A 27,446-nucleotide genomic window follows, 5' to 3' on the forward strand; every position below is an offset into this window, starting at 1 on the left:
GGTATTACAGCTATCCCGCTGGTGCAAAAAAAACAATCTTTTATTTAACATCCAAAAAACCAAGGAATTCATAGTGGACTATAGGAAAAAAAAGAGCAGACATTCAGCCACTGTATATAGATGGAGTTTGTGTGGAACAGGTGGTTGAATGTAAGTTTCTTGGGACTATCATAACAAATGACCTGACTTGGAGTGCAAACACCGCTGCGTTAATCAGGAAGGCACAACAACGGTTGTATTTTCTAAGGATTCTTAGAAAGCAACAATTGACTGAGAGTTTGTTAATCACCTTCTATCGGAGTTCGATTGAGAGCATATTATCCTACTGTCTCTGTGTATGGTTCACGAGCTGCACAGTGGCAGAGAAAAAGGCAATTCAAAGGGTGATTAAGACGGCCCAAAACATCATTGGCTGTTCACTCCCCTCTTTGGAAGAATTGTATAAGAACAGATGTAAGAGGAAGATATCTAACATACTGAAAGACTCCTCTCATCCGGGATATCAGCTCTTTAAACTATTACCATCAGGAAGGAGATTCAGGGTATTGAAAGCAAGGACAAGCAGATTCAAGAACAGTTTTTACCCAAGTGCAGTATTGAGTTTAAATGCGGGGCCATAGGTTTTTGGTGGATTTTAATTGCTGAGAGAAAACGGGGTATCTATATTTGGATGGTGAAAGTTGTGTATATTTTAACTTTTTTTTTGTAGTGTTGTCCAGTTTTACCTTGGGGAAGAGCACCTCATTTCGTTGCACCCACTTGTGAGCGCAATGACAAATAAATTTCTTATGTCTTAATTTCTTATGTCTGATATCAAAGCCAGAGCTGCAAAGAGAAGCTGCTACGTCGCCTGCCTCCTGATCCACGTGAGACTCAAGATCTGCAGTTAAAAGAGATAACGTTTGTCTGACTCCCAGTCCAGGCTACAAAGACCTGATACAATCTGAAAAAGATATATTGAAATGAATGATTCTCATTTAACAGTCCAAGATCCATAGCAGAGTAAAAACCTTTCTTAATGAAAAGGCACAGAATTCCGTTCTAAATGTTGCAGATGGACAAAGCAAATGTGCCTGGAAGATAACAATTTAAAAACCTACAATTAAATAAGTGAGCCAATAAAGTGAATATTTTATATTTTGAATTTTAAACTGTGCTTCTGTTTGCTGCTTGACTAAGTCATATAGCACTACATTTTTATAATGCATTTGTGTCTTTAAAATGCTGCATACTCTGTTACCAGTGCACCAGCTGGATGAAGGCTGGCTTATATGTTTCAAAGTAAAATAAATAGGATACTTAGTCCATGCCAAATTATTGTGTTTGCTAGGCAACAACGTGTATCTCCTTAATGTGACCACAACCAGGATTCAAGGCTCCTGCAAACATCTGGTGCTAGTTTCCATCTAAAAATCTTGAAATCATTTCCAGACAGACTTCCAAACAAAACTTTAAAGAATTTCTGCTTCCCTGCAAACAGCTGAGGTTAGAACAACAAAGTCTTCTATGAATCTGCTAATAAGCTACTTTTTAAAAAGAGCATAGGTTGATTGGGAATGAGGAATTTGGGAGGTATGCCGAGGCTCCAGTCTCCAGACGTCTTACCTTCAGCTCTGCTAGTTTTTCCATGTTTCCTGGGGCAGCTGCAAAAGCTAAGCAAAATGCTTTGCACAGATGATCAAAACTTCAGGGTTTCAAAGATCGTTCTTTTGTGGCAGCGACCAGAGACAACGTGGTGGAGTCGGTGTGAGTGCAAACTCTTAGCTCTGCAAGTGAGAAAGTCCAAGAGCTGTTTCTGACTATTTACTCTGGCAGGGCTTGGGTTTAATCAACAACAGGTTTTTGTCTCTGAAATCGATTGAGGGACTGATCATGCATCCAGAAAGGAGGTGGAGGGCAAACCCCTCTGCATTTTTCTTCATCTTTTTAAATTAAGGTTGTCAAGCAGCCATCAGACTCTGATTTTTACATTTAAAAATTTTTAAATAGTATTTTAAGCTAACACTGCATGGTTAGAATGAATAAGAACATATATAATAACTTACTTTGTTACAGATTGATAGGAATAAGGTTACAGTTCCTCCCCATGAATCAGAAGACAATGGTGTGTGTGTTTTTTTTAAAGAAGATCCTCTCTTCAAATCTGGGCTGAAACGTGGCAATGCTGTGGAAAAACTCCAGGACATTGTAATGGCTGACAAATGTGTGCAAAATGTTTCCCCACACACACACAACTTACCAAATCACATTCTTTATATGCAACTATGTCAACTTCTGGTACAGTCATCCAGTCAGATCACAGAGGCTGGTGAGATTTGTTCCACATTTGAAAATTCACTCAACCTCCACCCCCACATAGGAGAGGGTCACCTAGAAGGTATGTGTCACTATGGGTTCTGCTGGACCTCTCAGCAGCTTTTGATACCATCAACTGTGGTACCTTTCTGGCCCATCTCTCTGGGATGGGACTCGGGGGGCACTGTTTTATGTTGGCTCCAGTCCTTCCTGGAGGAAAGAACTAAGAAGGTGGTGCTGGGGGTTCCTATTTGACACCCTGGCTGCTGGCCAGTAGGGTCCTTCAGGATTCTGTTTTGTATCCTATGTTATTGGACATCGATATGAAACTGCTGGGAGAGATTATCTGGGGTTTGGTGTCATCAGTATGTGGAGGACACCCAACTCTATCCTCTCTTTTCCATCTAAATTTGAGGAAGCTCTATCACCTCTTGATCAGTGTCTGGTATCAGTGATGGACTGGATGAGGGCGAATAAACTGAAACATAATCCAGACAGTCGAAAGGCAGATCAAAGGACAGGGGTGCAGCCTGTGCTGGTTGGGGTTACACTCCCTCTGAAAATACAGGTGTGCAGTTTTGGGGTGCTCCTGGATTAGTCTCTGAATGTGAATGCCCAGGTTTCGGCAGTGGCCAGGAGTGCGTTTGTGCAATTAAAACTAGTGCACCCACTGTGGTCTTTTCCTGGAGTGGTCTGTTCTGGCCACAGCAACACATGCCCTTAGTTACATCCCGACTGGAATACAGTAACATGCTCTGTGTGGGGCTGCCTCTGGAAAGTGTCTGAAAACTTTGACAGGCCCGGAATATGGCAGCCAGATTGCTGACAGGAGCGAATTACATGGATCCCATAACCCCACTAATGCAGCAGCTCCACTGGCTGCCTACCCATTTCTGGGCACAATTCAAAGCACTGGTTCTAACATCTAAAGCCTTAAAACATGTTGTGTAGAGATGGGCACTTACCACAGTTCAGCAGTTTGGTACGGTTTGCTGGATTGCAGCCACAGGTGTTGTGGGGTGGCAGCACAAATTCTGCTGCCCACCTCCTCCTGCAGGTGCCCTGTTGGAAGCAATATCATGGGGCTTCCCTGACCCACTTCCCCCTCTGAGTGGGCACCCCCAGGAGGAGGCGAGGCACAAGTTCCAGGGCACCTGGATACAGTGGGCCCGATATGGCGAATTGCACCAGATTGAGACAAGGATTGTGTCTCCCTTCATGAACCTGCTCAGCAGTTAAGATAATCAGGAGAGGCCTTTCTCTCAGGTCCACCACTGTCTCCCTCCCACACGAGACCAGGCTGGACTCAGGTTTTCTATCCCTCCACAAGCAGGCAAACCTGCCTGAGTGGGGTTTTTTAAATGGACTGTTCTGCCCTACTGCTCTAAATGTGTTTTGGTGTGGCTTTTGTTTACTGCTTCTTAAAGCGATATTTCTTTTTTAGTATTTCTATACGTATTGTTTTTAGCTTTAAATACTGTACAGGAAAATTCTTATTTATTTCACCCTGAAGCTAGCATGGAAACAGACTGGTAGCCAGTGCAAGACAGCCAGTGTAGGGGAGATTATATTGGTATTTCTTCACCTCGCTCAGCAAGCTGGCCACCATGTTCTGGACCTGCTGGAGTTTCTGTAGCAGCCTCATGGGCAGTCCCCCATAAACAGCATTACAGTAGTCTAATCTTGAAACTACCAGTACGTGAACTGGCGTAACAAGGGCCGCGGTGTCAAGGGACGGACCCAGCTGGGTGATCCACCTCAGATGGAAAAAAGCCACCTGGACCACCAACACTACCTGAGATTCCATCAATAGCACAGGGTCAAGAAGTGAACCTCATCTTTCATGGAAGAGTAGCCCCACCAAATGAAAGAGACCCCCCCAACCCGCAGACACTAGGGGCACCCACTTGCAGGATCTCCATCTTGTCTGGCCTCAGCCTCAGCCTGTTATCCCTCATCCATCCTAGCATGACATCCAGGCAACGCTCAAGGGATGGGACGGCATCCACTGCAGAAGGGAGAAATAGAGCTGGGTGTCATCCGCATATTGGTGATATGAAACCCCCAAACCCCTGATGATCTCCTCCAGGGGCCTCATATACATATTAAACAGCAATGAGATGATCAACCCCCAAAAGACTCCACAATTAAGAGCCCAAGGGGTGGACATAATCTCCCTGAGCTGCACTCTCAGAGGATGGTCCTCTAGGAAGAAACGGAGCCAGGAAAAAGCCAGGCCACCGATCCCCAACCCAGACAGCCTCCCCAGGGGGATACCATGGTTGATGGTATAAAAGGCTGCTGCAAGATGGAGGAGGACCAACACAGACATTTGTTAGTCTTTGAGATAGATATGTTGAGTTTTAATGATTCACTAATCTGTTATTCCGATTTCTTCCAGTATCTTTGCTAAATTCAGATGCTTGTGAAACAGAATACAAGTGTAGAAAAATGCAACATCTTTATTGGGTCACTAAAAAAAATCAAACAATTAATGCATGCTATTGTGGATTAAAAGTCCCTTGTTCGGACATGCACTAGGAATTTATGGGCATTGCAGAAAAATTATAAATGAATATCCCAAAAATTTGTGCCAAAGGTTTGCCAGGCATTCTTTTACTTGGTTACAGGCAGGCTTTGGAATGTCAGTCAGTCAAATTTTATTGAAGTCATTTACAGACCATTTCTTCCATCATTCACCATATGAAAAAAGAAAATTGGATCACATGTATCTCATATATAAACCAAATACTCAGAACTATATCAGGTCCTCAATCTAAGATAAATTAGTATTAATCCTGTAAAACCTTGATATAGAACTCTGCTATACACAGTAATTAAAAACAACACATTTCTTTTCGTCCTCTTTCTTTCTAAGGGAGGCTGCCTTGACCGCATAAAGAGCAACCCTCTGTGTTATGAACATGCTGGATCCACACAACAAGTAGTCTATTTTTCTCTTGTCATCCCATGTCCTTATCCTATTAACGAGCAGGGTAAAGTACAGTAATGTTTTCTAATATTAGCATATAACTGACAGTGCACCAAATAGTGGGCAAGATCTTCTATTTTATCACTCCCACAAAGGCAATGGGCTTTAGAGTGTAGTTTAATGCTTCACCCTTGGTACCATGTAGTTGGAAATTTCTATTCAGTATGTCAGACAGAGGAAGCCCATCACTCTGCGTAAGCCTTCTCCCCTCCCACATTGTCTGTTCCTGGAACACAACTTTCCTTTTTGGGCTGGGAGAAACACAGTCAAACAACAAAATGAGTGTGTACAAATGCCGCTTTATTTAATTCACCTTATAGAACGGGGTTACAATTTAAAACAAGGAAGTAATGTTGGTGGAAAGCTCACTCCTTGTTCCACACAAGGTGTTCGGAATGTCCTCCTAAGGAGACTGTCCACAGCCCTAAACTAGCTGAGCCAAGGCAACGTGCCTGGATATGTAGCCAGGGAAGGAGCTACCTACTGTATTTACATGTTCTAAACTTAGAATGACCCCAGGTTCTTATTTCCAAGGGTCCCATCCTGCTGGAAAGAAGCCATTTCCTTACAGGTGGTATGGTAAAATGGCGGTATTTTTAGATACAAAAAAATTGTATTTTTAGATTGATTTTTTTAGATACAAAAAAGTAATTTTTGCAGGATTAGGTATTACAAGTCCCAGAATCCCTTGCCAACATTGCAATCAGAGTCTTTCTGATAAAGAATTCTCCATCCTTCATTCATCAACTAATCTTCACAGCCATTTATTGCCGCTCCTCGCTATTATGGCTGTGGATTTGGTTTCTTTAGTGTAAGCCTTTAATTCTTTATCATCTTTTTCTAATCCAGAGAGTGCAGTTGGGGGTCTGCAGTGAGCAGTGTCAGCAACACAGTGATTGGGTGCCGCTATCCATGCAGTTGGTCAGACCCAAATGTTGTTAAAATTGCCCTGATAATGCCTGAACCTGGGACATCCTTTCTGAGAGTGAAGCCTTTGGGGCTTTGCCAGATGCAAGAAAGTCTGCAAATGCCACACTTTGGAGAGCCAAGTTTGCAGCAGCTAGAGTGGCCCTCAAAACACAAGTCTTTGCTCTTAGGTCTTTCTGTCACTGCAACTGTAGAACATTTAAAAGGACTAGTCCGCATGCAAGTCAATGCAACATGAGGCTTCTGCATGCACTGAAGTGCCTAACTGGAAATAGGAGGGTATGGGTTGTTTTTGACTAGCTATCCAAACCAGCTCCAGCTGTACATCTGGCCTTTGGTATGTAACACAGCTGGAGCAAGCTACAGTATTTCTTCCCCACAATCCTCCAACCTGCTATAGGAGTGTAATGGTGAACCAGACCAAATGACTGTGGTAGACTGCTCTCTAGGCCTAATTTGCAGTGTGGAATCCATGCAATGGGTAGCACTAGGATTTTTTGAAGCTACTTTCTCAGCTTCAGCCCAACCTTTGACCTGCAGTAGGTATCTACAGTGAACCCTCAACTTACAGACGGCTTGACTTACAGACTTTTTGAATTACAGACTTCTCTGGCCGCAAAATTTAGATTTGACTTGCAGCCGGAGAATCGACTTACAGACCAGAAAAAAACCAAAATGGAACAAAAATAGAATAAAAACTGCCAGTTGTGGGATTAATTGGTTTTCAATGCATTGTAGGTCAATGGAGATTCGACCTACAGACTTTTTGACTTGCAGCCACTGTTCCAATACGGATTAATTCCGTAAGTAGAGGGTCCACTGTATACAAATTGCTCAGTGTATCGCTCATTACAAATATGTCAAAAGATACTCTTTCTGAGGAGGATTTGTGCTTGAATTTGCATTACTCATGCTATTGTTATATATTTCATATTAAATAAGAACTGCTGTTTGCTGGTATGGTTTTGTTCCGTCTTCCTTTTCCAGTCACCCCCTTCCATTCCTTTTCTCTTGGGCTTCTATTGTCCTCCACACAGTAGTTTTACAGTGACCATGAATCACAGCATCCCTCATGAGACTGGTTGGGAGGGTTCCCTAAAGATTATTTGTACATTTAACAAGCTTGCCTCTCCCCCCCCCCCCACACACACACACATTTGCTAATTCCATTCTTGTGTATGAGTGGTGCTGATTTGTGTATGTAAGGAACAGCATTCAAATAATTAAAGCAAAAATAAAAATTTAAGCTATCCCTATAAATGTATTGTAATTAATGGCATCTATGTTCAAACTTCTTTTACCAAATCTTTTCCCATTTGCTTACTTCTGTCTCAGCATCTCTTTATTGTTAACAAATAAGGCAGATACCCCTTAGCAATGGACTACAAAACGGCATAGCATCAGCTGGAATACAACCTGGTAAAACGCTGATCTTTTAACTGATTGTATATAGGTCTCAGTGTCCTGCATCATTTTTCAAGGTCCACTGAGCATCGCCGTTCTTCTAAGGGAAGCAGCGTGGGTTCATAAATCTTTCACGACGCACAAAAGAAGAGTTATGAGATAGTATATCCCACAGCGATACTCCATATGCAACAAATTTGTCACAATGTCCCAAAGATCTGATTATCTCAAAGAGATCTGGAAGAAGTACTTCTTTGTACATAAACGAACTTGAAAAGTTTTGTTGATTTTTGTGCTCACAGAACCTGGTTTAGTGTAGCACAAGAGGAACGCTGCAGTCAAGAGAAGTCATTTCCCATCGCCTCTGGATAGCCCGCGCTGATCAGTCATAATGAAGGTTCTTTACAAAGCCACCACCAATTCTCTTTCTTTCTGAGAAGATAGGAATCTGCCAACAGACAAAAATCCTTATATTAGAACAGGCCATCATGTTTACATAATACCACAATGGACAGCAGTAACAATTCTGATGCACTGATACTTCCATTTTCACTTTGATTTATTCTCCTAAGCAGCTGGTCTAGAGTTCTGATACTTGGTAGCTCTCAACACATACATTTTTGCGTCTTCTGTTTCTTAACAAGGACAAAGTAATGCATGGTAATGGAAGCCTCTTTCCCATTTTCTCTTAATAAGAGGTTTCCTCCCCAACAATAACAGGCTGAACAGAATGCTGGGGATCTGATGATGCCTGTGCCCTTTGTTGCTGTTGTTTAGTCGTTACGTCGTGTCCGACTCTTCGTGACCCCATGGACTAGAGCACACCAGGCCCTCCTGTCTTCCACTGCCTCCTGCTTCTACTTCTGTAAGGCCTGTGTCTTTACAGAAGTAGAAGCAGCCACTATATATGCAGAACAAAGGCTGTGCATATATGGCAGGAGGTCACATTACCTTTAAAGGCTCCTGAATCAGAGAGGGAATTCTGCCACCCCACCCCACCTGGGCACTGTGATCTTAGAAGTTCAGGACACTGTCATGGCACCCATCAAGTGACCTTCCAGAAACTTAGTGATGTGTGCTGCAAAAAAGGTGATCCTTATAGGAAATACTGGTGCCTTTTGGTAGGCAACTGTAAGTTCTATTCCAGTTCTCTGTCACTACATCAGTGGTCCCCAACCTTGGGCCTCCAGATGTTCTTGGACTTCAACTCCCAGAAATCCTGGCCAGCAGAGGTGGTGGTGAAGGCTTCTGCGAGTTGTAATCCAAGAACATCTGGAGGTCCAGGGTTGGGGACCACTGCACTACATGACACTGGCTCTCCAACTTGGAAGCTCCAGAAGGCACTCCTAGGGGAGCTTTTTACATGTCTAGCTATGCCTTCCATATAAGAGAAAGAACAAGAGAGTGGGAACCAAGTCCTGCCTATTCCATTCTCTTGCAGACTGATAAAAGCCTCATCGCCCTGGGCTGTTTGTCCCATATTAATGCACTGTGAAAGCCAAGACTGTCACACTTTGAGAGGGAAAAGGGGAGGGCCCACATCTTGGTGGTAGACCAAAAACTCTGTAAGCAGTGGGTTCTTGCTTCTTTCCCTAGCACTTCCAGTTCAGAAAGTAGCAGGATTCAGGAGAGTCCTTCCTTGAGGCGCTAGTGAGCAGCTGTCAGAAAAAGATAACCATGGGCCAGGTGCACCAGTGATCTGCGGATACATGGCAGCTTTATAAGCTCATATCTGATTATGATTATTAAACACCAGGAAGGCAACAAGCTTCTGAAAGAAGAAATTATACTTTCAGGTGGTGTCCTTTCTCAATCTGCTTTGGCTTGCTTTCTTCCTCTCATCTCTGCCTCCTCTCTATTCTGGCCTCTCTAGCTCTTTACACAGCTCATTAATAAGTAATCAGACTGCAAGCTGAATTTTGCAACGAACAAATGACCTTTGCAATGGCTTGGCTTGCATCTAGGTTTTGAGTTTTGTCCATTTCACACTTCCTTTCAATCACTTCTCCTTTGCTTAACGTTCAAATTTTAAATGTTCAACGTAATACTGTGTTGCTTAAATCGTATCAATTGCCATCACAAAAAATGAAGGGTTGTAACAGTAGCAACTACCTTTAAGCAAACAACATTCAATTAAGAGATTTATATAGTAGGTACACCAAAAGAAAAAAATCCCTGTACTAGCCACTTGCCTCAATTGTTTTATCTTTTTCATTTTACTCTATATTCTACAATATGCACGTAGGACAGAATAATTTTTTTTAAAAAAATCAAACATTGCAGATGTAAATAGAAGAGTGTAACAAGACCTGAGAGATTTTGGTTATTAAATGTTGAACAGAAAGGGATTCAGGTGAAATGCATGTTCAGATGAATGCATCTTTAAGGAGTTTAAAGGTATACAACCTACATTGTCCAAGAAATACAAAAAAAAGTGCACCTACTTGATTACCCTCTCGTAGATAGTATCTCTTCTCTATGACCTAAAACAGGACAAGAGAAGTGTGGTAAATGTGCAATTATTGTGCCATGCAACAGGTCTAAAAGTCATCATCGGCTATTGTTGAACCACCAGCTTCCTAGACCAAAGGCTACACACACACTTTTTCATTTCACTTGTTAATAACTCTGGCACCATGTTTTCAATATCTGTTAGTAATTACTGACATCAGAGCGGAATCTGTTACATACGATATGCTTCCATATGGTGTCATTTTCCAGGGTAACTACCTACACACAAGGGGATTCACACAGACACTGAAGTGTTGCAGTGGCAAGTCAAAAGGTATCACAACAGGATTGGAAACCGCAGGCTATATGGAAATGGAGGGGATACCTTCACCATCCCACGGGCCATCACCTGGACCTGAAGCAGTCCCTTACATTGCCCTCTCTTCCCATACAAGTTACTGCTCAAATGCCTGTTCCTAAGGAAACAGGAACAATCTTTTAAAAATCATGCATTGCCCTTTTTTTATCTGTGCTTCCATTCTGAACAGGGGATGGAGTGTTGTAAATCAAAGTGTGCTGTTTATATACTGCCGTAGAATGCTTAAAGAACTCTTTGTAAAGTTTACAATTTAATTTTTCTGAATTCAGTTATGATCTGAGTCAAGACACTACTAGCTAGTCACAGTCTAAGAACTGAAAGGAAACTTATCCTTAGTTTCCTTTTGAAACATAATGTTGCCTGTTCACCAAGAGGCAAATGCAAGCTGGCTAATCAAGACTATCTCAGATATAAAGCAAAGCAAAGCAAAGCAAAGCAAAGCGTGCTGCTTATATACCACCCCACAGTGCTTCAAGCACTCTCTGGACGGTTTACAAGTTAATTATGTAGGCTACACATTCCCCCCCCCCCCCGAGCTGGGTACTCATTTTACCGACCTCGGAAGGATAGAAGGCTGAGTCAACCTTGAGCCGGCTACCTGGGATTGAACCCCAGGTCGTGAGCACAGTTTTGGCTGCAGTACAGCAGTTTAACCACTGCGCCACGATATAAAAGTATCATTCATGTTTAGAATATATGGATCTCCCTCCAGAACTAAAAAAAAAATCATTTAAAAACAATTTCTCTTTCATGCCAGGTACATTTCAATTTTTAAAATGTTGAACTAAACTTCAATAGAATATTTTGTCCTTCTGAAGGAATGAATGCCTCAAGACAAGGCTTTACTCAACATGCCAGGAACTGTATAGTATGAAAATTTGTATGCAAGATAGTCTACAGAATGAAAAAGTGATAATTCCTGCACGTATTGTAGACCCATACAACATGTAAATCCAACATGTACTTCTGCATTCTAGTGGGAGTTGCCATCTGTATGAGATGTGCATAATGAGAGCCTTCAGTGCTTCTGGACTGCTGTGAAGCCTTCTTCTGGTGACCTTTGTTCCTCTTTGGTGAGTCTCACTGTGGAAGCAAGTCTGTTTCTTTCCACAGAATATATGTGGTTGCCATGCTAAATTTTTCAGCCTTTTTTCTAATGACTACTTTTGGTTAAAAATGCACAAGGATTTTGGATAAATATTTGGAATCTAGTCAATTATACTCATATTTTTGAATAGTACAGGACAAAACTCTACCCACCATAAGCCAAATAATATTGTGGGGCAAGGCCATTTGGCTTCATTGTTAAGCGAACATTTGGCATTATGTGAACAAGCCAAAGTGCACAATGAGCTCTCACTCTTACATCATGGCAACATCTGGATACTTTTGCACCAAACTGTGGCTGATATGAGCTTTGGTTTGCAGATACGTCAACTTGAAACCATGAAACTGGTTTGTTTCAGCTAACCATGGTTAAGATAACCATGTTTAAAATTTGGATGCCAGAGAAAACTGTAATTGTCTAAAATGCAAGCAGAAACTTCTGACATTCATCTCAGAGGAAAAGGACAATGCACAATCATGGCTGTCTATGGTCATTGTTTGTATAGTACTGCAGAACTCCCTCTGTGATGCATTTCAATTTATGCATAGCTTCTGGTGAGTGGTATATGTATTAATATTAGTATACAGATTGGTATCTGTAATTGCATATGTCCATGTGCATACATACAGTATGCTTGTACATATGCAGAGGCTGATTCAATAATATATTGCAGAAAAAAAATTAAAAATGCAGCTTCCTCACTCCAAAGCAGAGCAACATCTGAATCAAAATTTAAAGGAACAAAACTAACTAAACTAATATTGGGAATAGATTTCATATACATGTAACAATGTTAGGAAAAGCTAAAAGGCACAGGAGCTGGGTCTGAAGACACATGAACTTCTACATTTGCTTCTACTTTTTGGTAGTGGTGGTAGTGGTGGGGTGGCATGTAGCTGCCAGCTCAGCAATAAAAAAAGCACGGTCTGTTCTTCCTTGCCTCCTACGTACAGCTGTCACATAATGACACAGACGGAAAACTCAGAGCTTTAATTAAAAATCCAGAAGACATGGGCTGGGGGGGGGGGAAGTGGTCTTAGAGTTCTTGCACATATCATGTTGTCCTTCCTACCTTTAACCCTTGTGTAGCAACAGAACATTTTCAGTACATTTCTGCACTTATTTTCGCCAGCATTTCCCTTCCAGGCACGGAGCTCTCTCCTCCTGCTGAATCTTGGCTCAATCCTACTTGGACGCTTGAAGAGCATTCCCAGAAATCACCTCTGCTTGTCCATTAACAGCTAGCTTTACCACAGCTTGCCTTAGCCTGGCTCGCCTCACCTTGTGGTGTTTGCTAAGACTGGGCTTGAGCAGTAAGAATTCAATCTTTCAATTTTCGTGCTTCTGTGCTCCAAAACAATTAGAAACCAACAATTACGCTTAATCGGAACACTCACCTTATCGAAAAATCTACTGAGCTTGACAGCATTAGAAGAGCCTGCAGCCAGGTACCGAGGGTTGGTGCAGTCCTGAAACACCAAAAATGGAACTTTCTTTGGGAGGGTTCATTGAAACCATCGTTTGTAAGAAACACAGCAATTACAAAGTGCAGGACAGACACTAGTACTGGAATTGGTCTTTGCTGCCAATGGCTAAATATCAGGACCACTTTCCACGAAGCAGGCCTTCTAACCACAAATTGTCTCTAGGTGACTAGCCAACAATTTTCTCTACCAGCTAGGACAAATAAAGCAAAGGTACCCCTGAGCACATGCAGCATGTCTGTGCTCTTCTGCCAAGCAAGTGTACTCTCCCTTGCCCTTCCCACACAGAATTCAGAGGAAGAGTTTATAGACGGGATGGCCATTATTTATCCATAAGTCTGAATATCTGTCACAGAATCCACCCACAACTAAACCTCCCACACAGGCATTCTGTAAGATTGTCACTTGAAGAGTTGCAAACACTGTCCCCATATTTCAGCCATGGACCACGCAATGGACCCTCTAATTTTCAGCCCCGCTGGGGGGGGGGCTCCACTCCCCGGCATGGGCGTCCATCGTGACTGGATGATGAAAAGGGCTGGAAATGATCACTGTGGGTGCATAGAAGAAGAGTGCTGCGCGGGGGGAGGAGACAAAGTTGCACGCTCATGCAGCCATGCACCTTAGAGGGAACCTTGGTGCCATGTACAGCTCCCCACCACCACAATAAACAAAATACAACCAAGGTCAAGACAACCCTGGAGAAATCTGTTTGTTTGTTGTTGTTGTTGTTGTTTGCCCAAGCAATAGAATGCATTTGAGACAAAAAGGCTCCCTGATGTCTTTTAATGAAACACGACATGTGAAACAGAAGCAATGGGCTGTGGTTGTTTTTTAACCTAGTGTGTGAAAGTTAATCAGAACATCCTCAGATGCAGCAGTCTAGTCTGAAACACATTGAAGGACTCTTTACTCTTCCAGAAGGAGGCAACCATTCACAATTAATGGCTACTAGTTTCTTGAGCGTTCAGCCTGGAGGCAGGTGCTGCAGCATGGCCTCTCCCAATTTGAAGAGGCACTTGTCCAGCAGGCCAAGGCAAAGGGGCAGTCCCGAAACCAGCAAAATCAGGGAGGTGGACAGGGGACAGATTGTATTTGTCACTCTCGAATTGGCCTTCTCAGCCACACTAGATGCTGTTCCACGACCTCTATTCAGAGCACGTTACCATATTCTCTCGAGACTGAAGGATGCCTACATGGAGTTTCTTGGGTACTCAAAACCAAGATAATTTAATACTAGAATTCCTCATAAGTAAGGTATTGGCAAGCAAAACTTTTTCTTGTATACATTTATCAATGCTGATTCTTGAAAGTTTTAAAAAAGTCGTTCCTGAATCTAAGCATTTCAATGACATTGCAGATAATCATGCCAAAAAGGTGTGTGAGGGCTTCTTAGAAACATTTTCGTCAGCTGCAAAAGCAACCTCCAGCTTGGTAAGTTTTCAACATTGCTAATATTGGAAATAAACATGCTGATTTTTCAGACTATATAACGAAAGCCAACACATAGCTGAAAAGGGGGAACTGAACAGGACATACAGTGGTGCCCCGCTAGACGATGACCTCGCAAAATGACAAATCCGCATGACAATGAATTTTGCGATCGCTATAGCGCTTCGCAAAACAGTGTTTCCTATGGGTGATTTTCACTGGACAATGTGTCAGTCCGTGCTTTGCAAGACGTTTTTTTCCGGGGCTGATGCTTCGCAAGACGACGATTTTCACAGCTAGGTCAGCGACTCGCAAAACAGGTGTTTTCGGGACCAATGCTTCGCATGACAGCAATTATAACAGCTGATCAGCGCTTCGCAAAATGGCTTCCGTATGGGCGATTTTCGCAAGACAACAACTATTTTCCCCATTGGAATGCATTAAACGGATTTCAATGCATTCCAATGGGGAAACGCTTTTCGTAAGACGATGTTTTCACAAGACAGAGATTTCAATGGAACAGATTAACATCGTCTTGCGGGGCACCACTATATACTGTTATTTATGTGAATGTGAACAGAAACCTCTTGATTCCTCATAATCCAGACATTGCAAGAATATCATTTGTTCAGAGACTCATCTGCATTCAAACCAAGAAGATTAGAAGGCTCCTTCAAACTGCCCTAATCAATATTAGAAAGTTAGGAACTTGATAGAAAAGCACTACTCTGTGTACATATAGTGCCCAAGTTCTTTGGTTAAAAGAAATTCAATGTTCAGTTAAAACTAAGTTATCACAAACTGACACAACTAAGCAAAAATACAAACCAGATTAATTTCTTCTGCACCAAAATCCTCTGCAAGAAAAGCAGTTCTGGTCAGAACATCATTGCGCTTCATTTCTGGGATCTGGTCCAGTTTGGTTCCTATGACAAGCAGCGGAATCTGGTTATCAGCAAACTGCTCACGATCATAGTCCCTGTATAATGAAGAGAGGTCATGTGTGTCAAGAAACAACATTCTCCACATATCACTGGTGACATTAACACTAATTGGAGAGAAGTGGTTGAAAACAGTCTATTAAATTATGCACAAGATTATTTACAGAAGTAGCACTTGATCTTGAGGAAGTGTAGAAAAAATGGAGTACAGATGAGAAGAAAATTGGGCTGATGGCATTGAAAGGATCACAGTAGTGGGCAGGCTAAGATTTGTGCTTCAGGTCAAGCATGGACCCTACTCTCTGTAGAAGAGAGGTTGCCTCCCTCCCTCCTGTCCTTTCCACTGGCATACAAACACCTTCCTTTTCCGGCAGGCTTTTAACTGATTTGGAAAATCTCTCCCCCCCACCCCTCTTTCTGTGTTGGATTTGCTGTGTGTATGTATTTCTGCAACTCTTAGGTGTCTATGTTTTTAAATGGCCATTTTCAATACTGCCATTTAATTCAATTCATCTCATCATGTTTCTAATTGTGTATATGACTATATTGTTTTAATTAGTTGTGAGCCGTCTTGGTTCTCTCCATTAGGATATACGCTATGTTAACAAAATAACAAATGAATAAATAAGTAACGAATGACCCAGAGCTCTTATCTCTCAGTCTCACCTACTTGACACTATCAACAAACACATCCAGTGATACAGGCTTTCATACAAGACTGGCAACTCTGGGGTGACGAGGAGGCACACTAGGAGGCACAACCCTTCAGGGACCACATTTTATCCCACAGATGTCACCAATAACATTTAAAAGCAATGATGGGAATTCTATGTTGTAGAAGGAGGCCAGCGCACTTGCCTGCACCCGACAGCCCAAGACACCATGAGACCTCCTGTTACCAAAGGAAGCACTGACAAGAGTCAAGTGGGCAACGTTTTGGAAGTAATTTTCAGCGGCATGGTTTACTGTGGCAGAAGCAGTCAATCTGAAGGGATATGGGGGCTGCAAAAGGGGAGTTCACTGACAGCCTGTGCCCTATGGGCTGTCCCTGCTGTAGTTCATGACACTTTTTGTAGTATTAAAGACACTTATTTCTAAGGTGATATTTGACTCTTCATTTTCTACCATGTTTAAAAACAAAATGGGGTTTGGGGGATCGTGTGTGCTACCTTTAGCAACTTGAATTTATAGAGATTTATCAATGAATGAATGAATGAACTTGCTAGCTAGCAGTAGAAAGGAGGCACCGATAAATGGTTTTAGTTTAGACACCAAATCCCAGAATTCTCCATTCAGGGAGTTCCACCCGCCAAATAAACAACTGAATTCTGACCCCCTAGAGGAAAACCACCTGAGCTCAGGTTATCCTAGATCCTAAAGCCTTCCAGCTCAGGTACAATTTAGGTGCCTATCTGGCAGGTAGAACTTCTAGAACGGAAAATTCTGGGATTCTGAGTGCAAACAAAACAAATGCACATCCCTAGAGGCCAACATTAAAGATCATGACAGTAACTAAAGACAAAACCAAGAAAACAAGTACAAACATGCTTGATTTAATGACAATCTAGCACATGCGCCTCAGTGTAAGAGCAAACCAATCCATCCACTCTACAAACCATCCATATTGCCCTAGCATGTATAGACTGCTCTCAATTACATTTGCATAGATTCATTTCTTCAGAAATGTCACTGCTGCTTCTTTCAGCATTTTTTGCCATTTTGTTATTTCTCTCTTGAGCTTCAAGTGTTCTCAGAACAATAAAGTCAAACCACCAACACCCTGACCAACAACAAAAGTCTGTAGAGATCCATTGTTACGTTGGGCCCTTGGGCACCCATGTATAAAATGACAGAAGGATCCTACGCCTCCAACCAGGATACAGACGAGCTAGTTAGCAAGCGCCAGAAATAGCTATATCCCAACCCATCATCTCTCTTTTCTTTGTAGAATTGTATTTAGCTGGATGTAGTCCTCGTCTTCCAAACAGGGGTCTCATTATTCATGTGTAAAGCTGATGCTATGACTTTCACTCGGCTTAGGGCAGATCCTCTTCTGAAGACTTTCCAAATGACAATTTTGCTAATTGTTTATTTACCTTGGGAAGGTGGAGAGTTCGCTTTTTAACACTGCAGTGCAGAAGCACAAAAATAAAGTCTGCTTTTCACTGGCAACATCCAATTCTTCTAACATACACCCCTTCCTTTTATTCTTCTCGGCACAAGAACATCCATAAAGATAACAGGGGAAAGTGTTAGTACAAAGACAGAAATTAATTGGGTATTCTGCCCACTTACCCATTTGTCACCAGGACACCAGATGGAGCTGCTTCTCTGTTGAGAACTTCCAAAGACCATCGATACAAGTTCTGGGAAGACTTTTTATTGGTTAAGTCATGTACTAATATTATGCCTAAGTAAATAAAAGAACATTCTTGCATGAAATGACCACCTATAGCCTGAAAGACTCACATTCAGAATACAGGTCAGAATCACATGGCTATTTTTGTGCATGTGAGGCAACTTTGGTCTCAACAGGTTATCTGATTTTGTTTAATGGGGACTGGTAAGGTGCTAGTTAACCTTCCTCAAAGCAAGATAAGATGTCCTTTCAAAGAAATTCCAAGTGACAAGCAATTTGAAATGCTTCTTGGAAGATAATTTAAAATATGAAGACATGAACAAGTAAAAACTGATTGTATTAAACACAGGATACAAGTAAGTTCACAGTGAATACTGAATAACTGATATTAAGAAAAAATCTAATAAGAGAATGCTGTGTTAATCAGGTGACAATATAAAAAATTATAATCAAATTTAAAATGGTACTTAAAATATTTATTTTAAGTACCATTTTAAATAATAATAATAATAATAATAATAATAATAATAATAATAATAATAATAATAATAATAATAATAATAATAATAATAATAATACACCACATTTCTCACAACAAGGGACCTAAAGTGGCTCACAACATTAAAATTCACAATTTAAAAACACAGTAAGTTAAAATATTAAAAGATGACTTAAACAATACATGATTTTAAAATTAAATGAGAAGATTAAAACATTAAAACATGGAAAAGATTAAAATTATTTGCTGAAACGGGGCTCAATTGAATGATTATCAATTCAGTTGCTATCAATTAACAAGCAAAATATTGTCAGAAGAATACATATTTTTAAAACTTGATATATAGATGAGAAGTTGTGCACCCAGATTTGGAGTGCGAAGCATATTTTTCCAAAATATGATTCAGAATCAATCTTATCCAAGCCGGAAGAGACACATTTGGCCCTTATTTGCATGTTTTAATTCTATGAAAATGTTCAGAATATAAAACAACTCAAGTTTATAGTTCATTAAAAATGCAGTAGTATTTTATAACCAGTAAGTTCTAACTTTAAAATAAAATTCGGAAAATAAGATTAAACAATATGCAACTATGTGGCATCTAAAAATGAAACATTTTCATATCTAAATTCAGTCTATTAAACAAACATTCTTCAATATCAAAAGCACTATTTTGCAACATTTCTGGAACATACAGGACTATACCAATAAAGACTCTGTTAAATGAAAGTAATAGAAACAAGTATTAAAATATGCATATGTTACCATTAACTGAGTTGTAAAACATGACACGTGTGCTCTTTATACTACTAGCACTGCCTACTGAACCACCAACATCCCATAATTCAATGTAGTAAGTTTTCTCTTCTGGAGTTCCTTCTTTATAGTCATGAATCTGAAAAGAAAATGCCAAAGAAGTAACTAGAGCAAGCCATTACTTGAAGACATATGGTTACCAACATACAACCTACATTTTTAATCTGCATATAAAGGCTGAAATTGTGTTGCTGCTAGAGTAGGCCCATTTGAGTCAATGGAACTTACAGAAGAATTGACTCACCAAATCACCAATCATTCAATGGGCCCACTCTAGTTGCAACTTACTATGCTAAACAACAGGATTTCAGCCAATAACTTTTATATAGGCTGAAGTCTAGTACTGTACTAAGTTGCAACTAGAACAGGCCCATTGAATCAATGGAACAGTGCTGACTCACCAAATCCCCACTGATTCAATGGGCCTACTCTAGTTGCAACATTGCTACATTTTGGCCTTTGTGTTATGAAAAGAAAGGACAAGGTATCTTGAACAAAAAAGACAAGAGTCTTTCCCTAAGAATCTTCATCGAAATGGCTGGAGAGGGGTCATTTTAACAAAAGCAAATCATCCATCTTCCTTTTTTGTACTGTTATGCATAGTCCAGGTTGACTCAGCACACAAAAGGTACTTGGTAGGTGTATCTGTAGGCTACAGATACAGTTGTGTTCAAAATTATTCAACCCCCAATGCTGTAAAGGGGTTTAGGGACTATAGTGTACATTTGGAATTGTATTCAGAATGAAATCCTACAAGGACGTTTTAAAGAACCAAATGCAATTAAAATAACATCAATTGTTTATGTAATACAGTAGTAAATGTTTCTTTTGTGGTTTCTTCATTGCCACAATTATTCAACCCCTTAAAGACTACCACTCTGAAGAAGAGAGGTTCATTCAGGTGTTTTCGATCAGGTATTGAAAACACCTGTGGATGTCACCGAGCACCAATCAAGCATAATAAGCACCAATTAGGCAGCTTTAAAAGGACTGTGATACTCAGCTCCTTCTAGACATTTACTGGTGTGGTTACAAACATGGTGAAGTCAAGAAAATGGTCCAGGAAGACAAGAGAAGAGGTGATTTGTCTTCACAGGAAGGGCAATGGCTATAAGAAGATTGCAAAGAAGTTAAACATACCAAGAGACACCATAGGAAGCATCATTCGCAAATTCAAGGCAAAGGGCACTGTTGAAATGCTACCTGGTCGTGGAAGAAAGAAGATGCTGACTTCGACTGCTGTGCGCTACCTAAAGCGTAGAGTGGTGAAAAGTCCCCGTGTCACTGCTGAGGAACTGAAAAAAGATTTCTCAGATGTGGGTATAGAAGTTTCAGCTCAGACAATAAGGCGCACACTGCGTAATGAAGGTCTCCATGCCAGAACCCCCAGGCGCACCCCCTTGCTGTCTCCCAAGAATAAGAAGAGTCGACTGCAGTATGCCAAAAGTCATGTGGGCAAACCACAAAAGTTGTGGGATAGTGTTCTGTGGACTGATGAAACAAAATTAGAACTGTTTGGGCCCATGGATCAATGCTATGTTTGGAGGAGGAAGAACAAGGCATATGATGAAAAGAACACCTTGCCTACTGTGAAGCATGGCGGAGGGTCAATAATGCTTTGGGGCTGTTTTGCTTCTGCCGGTACAGGGAAGCTTCAGCGTGTACAAGGTACCATGAATTCTCTTCAGTACCAGGAGATATTGGATGAAAATGTGATGCAGTCCGTCACACACCCGAGGCTTGGGAGACGTTGGACCTTTCAACAGGACAATGATCCCAAGCATACCTCCAAGTCCACTAGAGCATGGTTGCAGAGGAAAGGCTGGAACATTTTGGAGTGGCCATCGCAGTCACCAGACTTAAATCCGATTGAGAACCTCTGGTGGGACTTAAAGAAAGCAGTTGCAGTGCGCAAGCCTAAGAATTTGACTGAACTGGAGGCTTTTGCCCATGAAGAATGGGCGAAGATACCCGTAGATCGCTGCAAGACACTTGTGTCAAGCTATGCTTCACGTTTAAAAGCTGTTATAACTGTAAAAGGATGTTGTACTAAGTACTAAGATTGAATGTCACTTGGGGGTTGAATAAAAACTAATAATGATGTGAGCACAGAAAAGACATTTGTGGTTATTTCATTATAAACTTAAGGTTATATTTCTCTGACCTACAAGTGCCTCTTTCATGTAAATGTAAGCAAGATGACTGAATGATCAAAATCAATGTCAAAATGGCCAAAACATTCAATTTCAGTGGGGGTTGAATAATTTTGAACACAACTGTAGGTCACTTTGAATATCCCTCTTTGTGACTTGCCCTGTCCCAGAAAGGGATAACAACTTTGTATGCCTTCATGCATGGCAGACAGTGAAGAATCAAGATCTGCCTTTAAACATGTCAAAGAGCTTCCTTCCTCACAAAGATGCTTTGGAGCTACCCTATTACGAAATACATTGAGGATCCCACCTCAATTCTGTCTCTTCCTTCCATTCCAACAAAGTTGTTATGCACCTAGACCGGTGACTAAACAAGCTGAAAATTAATCCAGACAAGACAGAGGTGCTCCTGGTCTACTGAAAAGAATATCTAGGATTAGGGATCCAGCTTGTGTAGGATAGGATTACACTTCTCCAGAGTTCTTAGACTGTAGTTTAGATATTTCCTGCTCTTGGATACTTTGATTTCAGCAGTGGTCAGGAGGATATTTTCATAATTAAGACTAATGCACCAGTGATATCCATTCCTTGAGATATCTGGTCTGGCTAGGGTGATGCATGCCTTAGTTATATTCTGTCTGGATTGCTGTGATCTACTGAAGAGACCAAACTCCGGGAGTCAGTGGAAGAGAGGAGGGCCTGGCATGCTCTGGTCCATGGGGTCATGAAGAGTCGGACGCGACTTAACGACTAAACAACAACAACAACTGAAGAGAAAGGTGTTTGTTTGTAGGTGAACAGGAGATTGAGAACTATTTTTTGAAGAATGTTCAGAAATCTCAATTGGTCCAAAATGCTGCAGCCAAACAATTAACTAGGACTCATTAGAGAGCATGTAACTGCTGTACTACATTAACTCCACTGGTACCAGTTCAAGTCCAGCCCCAGTTCAAAGCACTGGATATGACCTATGATGCTGTATCCAAGCTATCTGCATTTCCCTATGTGAGTCCCCTACATTTTAAGATCTTTAGCTGAGACCCTTTTCTCAGTCTTACTAACCTCAAAAGTATGTTTTGTTGAGGAATTGAAAGAGGGCCTTTCTGATGGTGCTCTCTAGCTATGGACCTCCTTTCCACAGGGGCTAGATTGGCCCCCTTCCTCCTGTTCACCCATAAACAGACAAACGCCTATCTCTTCAGTGAATCTTTTGGCTGCGGACTGGGCTGCAGAAAGGTTTTAACAGAGAATGCTGAGCTTCTCTTTCCTTCTTTAAAATTCATTCTGATATGCATATATCTCTTTTTTACTGCGTTTGTTTCTAAGATGCTTAAACTTTAATGACCTTTTATATTATTACTATAATATACTTCACAGAATTCTTAACATTTTAATTTATCTATGTATAGCTCTCAAACTCCCATTTTTAACCTGCCTCTAAATGGTTTCTAAATTGGAAGAAAGGCAAGATATATATTCTACACACAGAGAGGATTTCACCAACTAACAGTAACTCAGTTATTGACCCTTCTACTTGGCCCTTTTGTTCAGTTGCATTCTAAATTTTTGCTGTTAGAAAGAAATTCAACTGTAGAGTAAGAAGGCATATGGCTGGTACTGGAGGGCTGGCTGTACTAACATCTGTGTTTTGTGTCTGAATACTACGGCTTTGTAGTCTTTGAAATGCTATAATAAATAGTTTCACCTACTCTCACATCAACAGAGCACCCCACAGTCCAAGATGGATTTCCCAACATCTGATTGTGACAGAGGAGGTGAACAAGTGATGACTTCCCCACACCTATAAGAAAATCATAAATGAAGCCTCAGCGTAAGATCATGCTTTTATTATTATTTCAGCACTGCTATGTGATTTTAAGTAAATACAGTGGTGCCTTGCTTAACGATGTTAATTCATTCCAGTGAAATCGCTATAGAGCGAAAACATTGTAAAGCGAAAATAAAAAACCCATTGAAACGCATTAAAACCCGGTTAATGCGTTCCAATGGGCTAAAAACTCACCATCCAGTGAAGATCCTCCATAAGGCAGCCATTTTGATGCCTGTCTAGGGAGGAATCCGTCCTAGAAAACAGCGGGGGGCCATTTTCTTCAGCCGGCGGCCATTTTGGAACCCGACGATCAGCTGTTTGCTGATCGTCGTAATGCGAAAAATCGGTTCCTGAAGCAGGGAACTGATCCTCACACAGCGGATTTTGCCCATAAGAAGCATTGTTTTGCGATTGCTTTTGCGATCGCAAAAAAGGCATTGTTAAGCGGATTCGTCGTTATACGGGGCAATCGTAAAGCGAAGCACGACTGTAGGAATAAACAGGCTTAGAAAATACTTAAACCAGGGTTTTCAGACAATTCCAATGGCTAGACTCATAAATAAGACCCAGGATGTACATTTTTGTTAAGCTGTGATATGTATTTTGCCAGAAAATTTAGAATAACATTTTCCAGTTGCCTAAACTGACTGGGGTTTCACTGAACATATATGATTTATATTTATTAAACAGTAGATGTACATCATGTTAATTTGCAAGCTGTATAGACATTTCCAAATCTTTTCCAATAGCTCAAAACGTTACACCAAAATATTTGGCACTTAATGTAGTTATAATTCCAGCAATTGAAGTAGGAACTACAGCCAGACTCCTGCTGGGACTCATACAAGCGAAAATGTATAAATCACAGTAATTAATTGCCTTGAACAGTGCAACTTGGTGCACAACCAAGAATATGAGTGGCAATTTATTAATGAGCAGTTTTCTAAGTTCACTGCTGCATTTTATGCAATTAAATTCATACTGGCATAAATCCCCAATAGGCCTTTGCTAACAGAGCAGTAACGTGACCCTCCCTTGTATTGTTTGAAAAAATAAGGGCAATTAAAATGGATTTTATCATAAGAACTAAGTGTTAAGTATATTATTCCTGCATGAGAGTTTGGAATGACTGAGCAAATCAACATTCTATAGGGGAATTCTAAAAATGGGATCTGCACAAAGAAAAATTTATGACTTTAAATCAAGCTGCTCTTGCTCTGTGACAGCTTTGGGGGAACTCTGGGCAAAGGGTTTTGAGTTATGATTTTTTAAAAAGTAAAACTTTTAATTCTGTGAAGATTCTTAGTCATCCATGTGAGGTTACCTGGAAGTTGTGTTTTGCTGTCCAGTCTTTTGGATGGATGAGTCTCTGCCTTAGTGTGTTTGTGGGTTTGAAGTGCACGGGTATGTGGAGTTTACCAAAAATCCTTTCAACCTTTTCAGACACACCTGCCATGTAAGGAACACCGGACACCCAAACTCAACAGGAACAATATCGTATATGCAGTCCAATGCAAAGAGAAGTGTCCGGAGCTCTACAACGGAAAAACCAAACAGCCACTAAACAGCAGAATGGCCCAGTACAGGAGGGGCAATGGCTCAGGACCACAATCAGCTGTGTCCCTTCATTTGAAGGACAAAGGACGCTCATTTGACGACCAATATATACTCATTTTGATAGATCATTTGAGGGGTCAGAGAGGCCATACATGTGCATATATAAAATCCCTCATTCAACAGGGATGGAAGCCTTAGATAAAATATTTCTCCTGTTTATCATGCTGCCCTTTTATCCATTCCCAGAAAGATCAGGAACACACACACCAGAAAGACCACTGTTAACGACCCATGACAATGGGAGGAGAAAGAATGCAGAAGTGGGATTTTCACTCATCCCCCCCCCCCCATTCTTCATCCATCTAACAAGCCTATTTAGACCAACATGGAGGATATATCGGGGATCTCCTACCAACTCTCCTCAGATTGAAGAAGCTACATGGATGAGTAGCGAAACGTTTCAACCTAATAAAAAAGAAGTCCAGTTGCCATGACTCGACTTCCAGATAAAATTTTTAACCTCCATTCAGAAACCAGTGACTCCAAACGTCCCCAAATGTAAAAGAGATCATATAAATTGGAAAGACCAAACTTGCTTATCTTGAAATACAAAGTGGCCCCATCCACTTTATTTTTATTTGGAAGGAATCCAGGGTGCAGGGGCTGAAATACTGATCTTCATAAAAGGCCTTTCAAAAGAGAAAAACGACTCTGTTACAAGATTGAGCATGAGTGCTGCAGGAGCTTTGCAAAATGAAATGTATACAGTGGGGAGGGGCAACAACAGTACAGTCCTCCAGAAAAGGGAATATTTTGCCCTGTGTATCAGTAATCATTCTCAGGATTTCTGGGACCAAACAGTCTCCTCACATAGGTTTCCAAAGAGGAAATTAGCTCCATGTCTGGGGCAGTCTGAACCTAATTAGCTGATTCTTAGCTAACCTTTATCTTTTTAACTCCTTCATGGCTAAACAAGCTTATCAGAAACATGTCTGCAAGATGATTCTCTGGCTGTAGGCATGGAAATACAGCTGTGAAATTACTGTTTTTTGATTTGTGGCTAGGGATGGCTCTACTGGATGTTAGCAGAGAATTGGTGTCTATAGACTTCTGTCACTCACTTCTACCCATGGTGTTAGTATATACTTGCTAGGTAATTTCTTAAAAATCCAAAGATGTTATGTTCCATCCAGTTACTTCTGATGTGCAGTGACTATATCAGTTAATGACTTCCTAAATATCCTAGCATTAACAAATCTGCTCAGATGTTGCAAACCAATATCTCATAAAAATGGTTGTTGTGGGTTTTTTGGGCTTCTTGGCCCTGTTCTGATGGTTGTTCTTCCTAACATTTCACCATCATCTCTGGCCGGCATCTTCAGAGATGGAACTCTGTGCTCTGGTGCAGTTTGCTTGGGAGTAGAGTATTTATAGCTGTGGGATCAGCTTTTGTCCTTTTCAGGAGATGAGCGATTAAGATGACCAGTGTGTTTTTGTTGTGGGTGTATTGTTGTGATAAGGAGGAGAGATTATCTGTCACTGTGATTGGTGGATGTCGTTAGTTGGTCTTTTGTGTGTAGTGATCACCAGTCCTTGTGGCTGGGTAGAGTTTGTTGACTTTTTGCAGGCTGTATTTTTCAGTGCTGAGAGCCAAGCTTTGTTGAGTTGTAAACTTTCTTCTTTTTTGTTGAAGCTCTGCTGGTGTTTGTGGATTTCAATGGCTCCAGCCATTGCTGAAAAATACAGCACTGAAAAATACATTCTCAAGTGATAATCCACACTCTCTTATAACTTGCAAAAGTTTTTTTTTAAAGAAGCAGTTGTTATAACTTTAGCACTCCTGTTCAGCAGAACTCTCCACCAACATCTAGGTCTTTGGGTCATGACTCATTTCAAGTTACTAGTTGGATTAAATGACTCATTGGCCTTCTTCATAATTACTCCTTGCTCTTTTTTGTCAAAGCTATAGTACTACTAAGCAGCAAAGTGGACGCTACATTTTGTCACAGCTCAAGAACTACCAAAACCAATGGGATGGTACTCCAAATTATACTCCTTCTAAGTGACGCCCCTCACACACAAACCAACTTATAACACAAACTGGTCCGTCCCAATAAAGCTAGCTTTCCTGCAACCATCAGCATCAGGAAATAAGATTCCAATGTGTTAATTTGGATAAACAAATTTGTGGAATACTTTCACCGCTCCTTCTGCTTGTCGTCATATTTGTTTTAATCCCCTGGCTTACACATATAGCAGAAAAATGAAAGCAATCCGGGAACGGAATGAATAATTTCAACCCTGGATGTAGGGACATCTTTTTAAAAAGTGAAACATAGTTAGAAAATGAAGTTTAAGAATAAGAATTCTATCTTACCAAGGAGAACAATCCTAGAATAGGTTCCCTCCTAATTGCACAGAGCCGTGTACACAACCAGCCCACCTCATATAAAACCTAACATGGCATAATTAATGGTAGCGCTTTTTTACTGCAGGGTTTCCTCTGATGGGCAACGCCTACCAGCCACCCCTGCGCTCTCACCTGAGTCGCCCAGCACCAGTACCTTCACTCTTTCCAAAGCAGCCATTTTCTCTTCCTGGAACAGCTGACGACAGCGACCAATCACTCCTCACCCAGCCCGCTTGGGCACGCCCTTCTCCGCAGAAAAGCCAATCGCTCCTCGAGGCATGACGCGTCTTTTTCTTTTTATTGGCTAATATTCACGCCACGTCCTCTCAGCGGACGCTCAACGATGGGCTTCTGTCAGGGCTGCAGCGGGACGCAAGCGTCACGGGAGGGAGGGAGGGAGGGAGGAAGG

The 27,446-nt window shown here is 41.2% G+C and overlaps 2 protein-coding genes and 1 long non-coding RNA gene across 5 annotated transcripts in view; 1 reads left to right on the plus strand and 2 right to left on the minus strand.

The window, feature by feature from the left end:
* HGD (homogentisate 1,2-dioxygenase) overlaps window positions 1–1,766 on the minus strand; it is a 29,761-nt gene extending 27,995 nt beyond the window's left edge. The window contains exon 1 of the mRNA XM_072991703.2: window positions 1,606–1,766. Coding sequence (XP_072847804.2) covers window positions 1,606–1,629 — 24 coding nt within the window. The 5' untranslated portion in view covers window positions 1,630–1,766. The remainder of the gene's footprint in view (window positions 1–1,605) is intronic.
* A 5,763-nt stretch (window positions 1,767–7,529) lies between these two features.
* RABL3 (RAB, member of RAS oncogene family like 3) lies at window positions 7,530–27,443 on the minus strand. 3 transcript variants are annotated; one of them, XM_020789479.3, is made up of 8 exons: window positions 27,170–27,443; window positions 22,949–23,040; window positions 19,036–19,165; window positions 17,708–17,822; window positions 15,300–15,450; window positions 12,954–13,025; window positions 10,063–10,101; window positions 7,530–8,066 (listed from the first exon to the last, which is right to left on the minus strand). In XM_020789479.3, the coding sequence occupies exons 1-8, from the start codon at window positions 27,213–27,215 to the stop codon at window positions 8,001–8,003; spliced, it is 711 nt and encodes a 236-aa protein (XP_020645138.1). In that variant the 5' UTR covers window positions 27,216–27,443; the 3' UTR covers window positions 7,530–8,000. The 3 variants fall into 3 exon arrangements, with proteins under 3 accessions (XP_020645138.1, XP_072847807.1, XP_078242862.1); XM_072991706.2 differs by having other exon boundaries at window positions 27,005–27,225; XM_078386736.1 differs by lacking the exon at window positions 27,170–27,443 and adding an exon at window positions 24,395–24,519.
* LOC144587156 (uncharacterized) lies at window positions 11,476–16,382 on the plus strand. The gene is made up of 3 exons (XR_013542360.1): window positions 11,476–11,521; window positions 14,401–14,474; window positions 16,251–16,382. It is a non-coding gene; the product is annotated as an uncharacterized LOC144587156 (long non-coding RNA).
* Window positions 27,444–27,446: the final 3 nt, after the last annotated feature.

Source organism: Pogona vitticeps, chromosome 2 (genome assembly GCF_051106095.1).
Source record: "Pogona vitticeps strain Pit_001003342236 chromosome 2, PviZW2.1, whole genome shotgun sequence".
Taxonomy (NCBI): domain Eukaryota; kingdom Metazoa; phylum Chordata; class Lepidosauria; order Squamata; family Agamidae; genus Pogona; species Pogona vitticeps.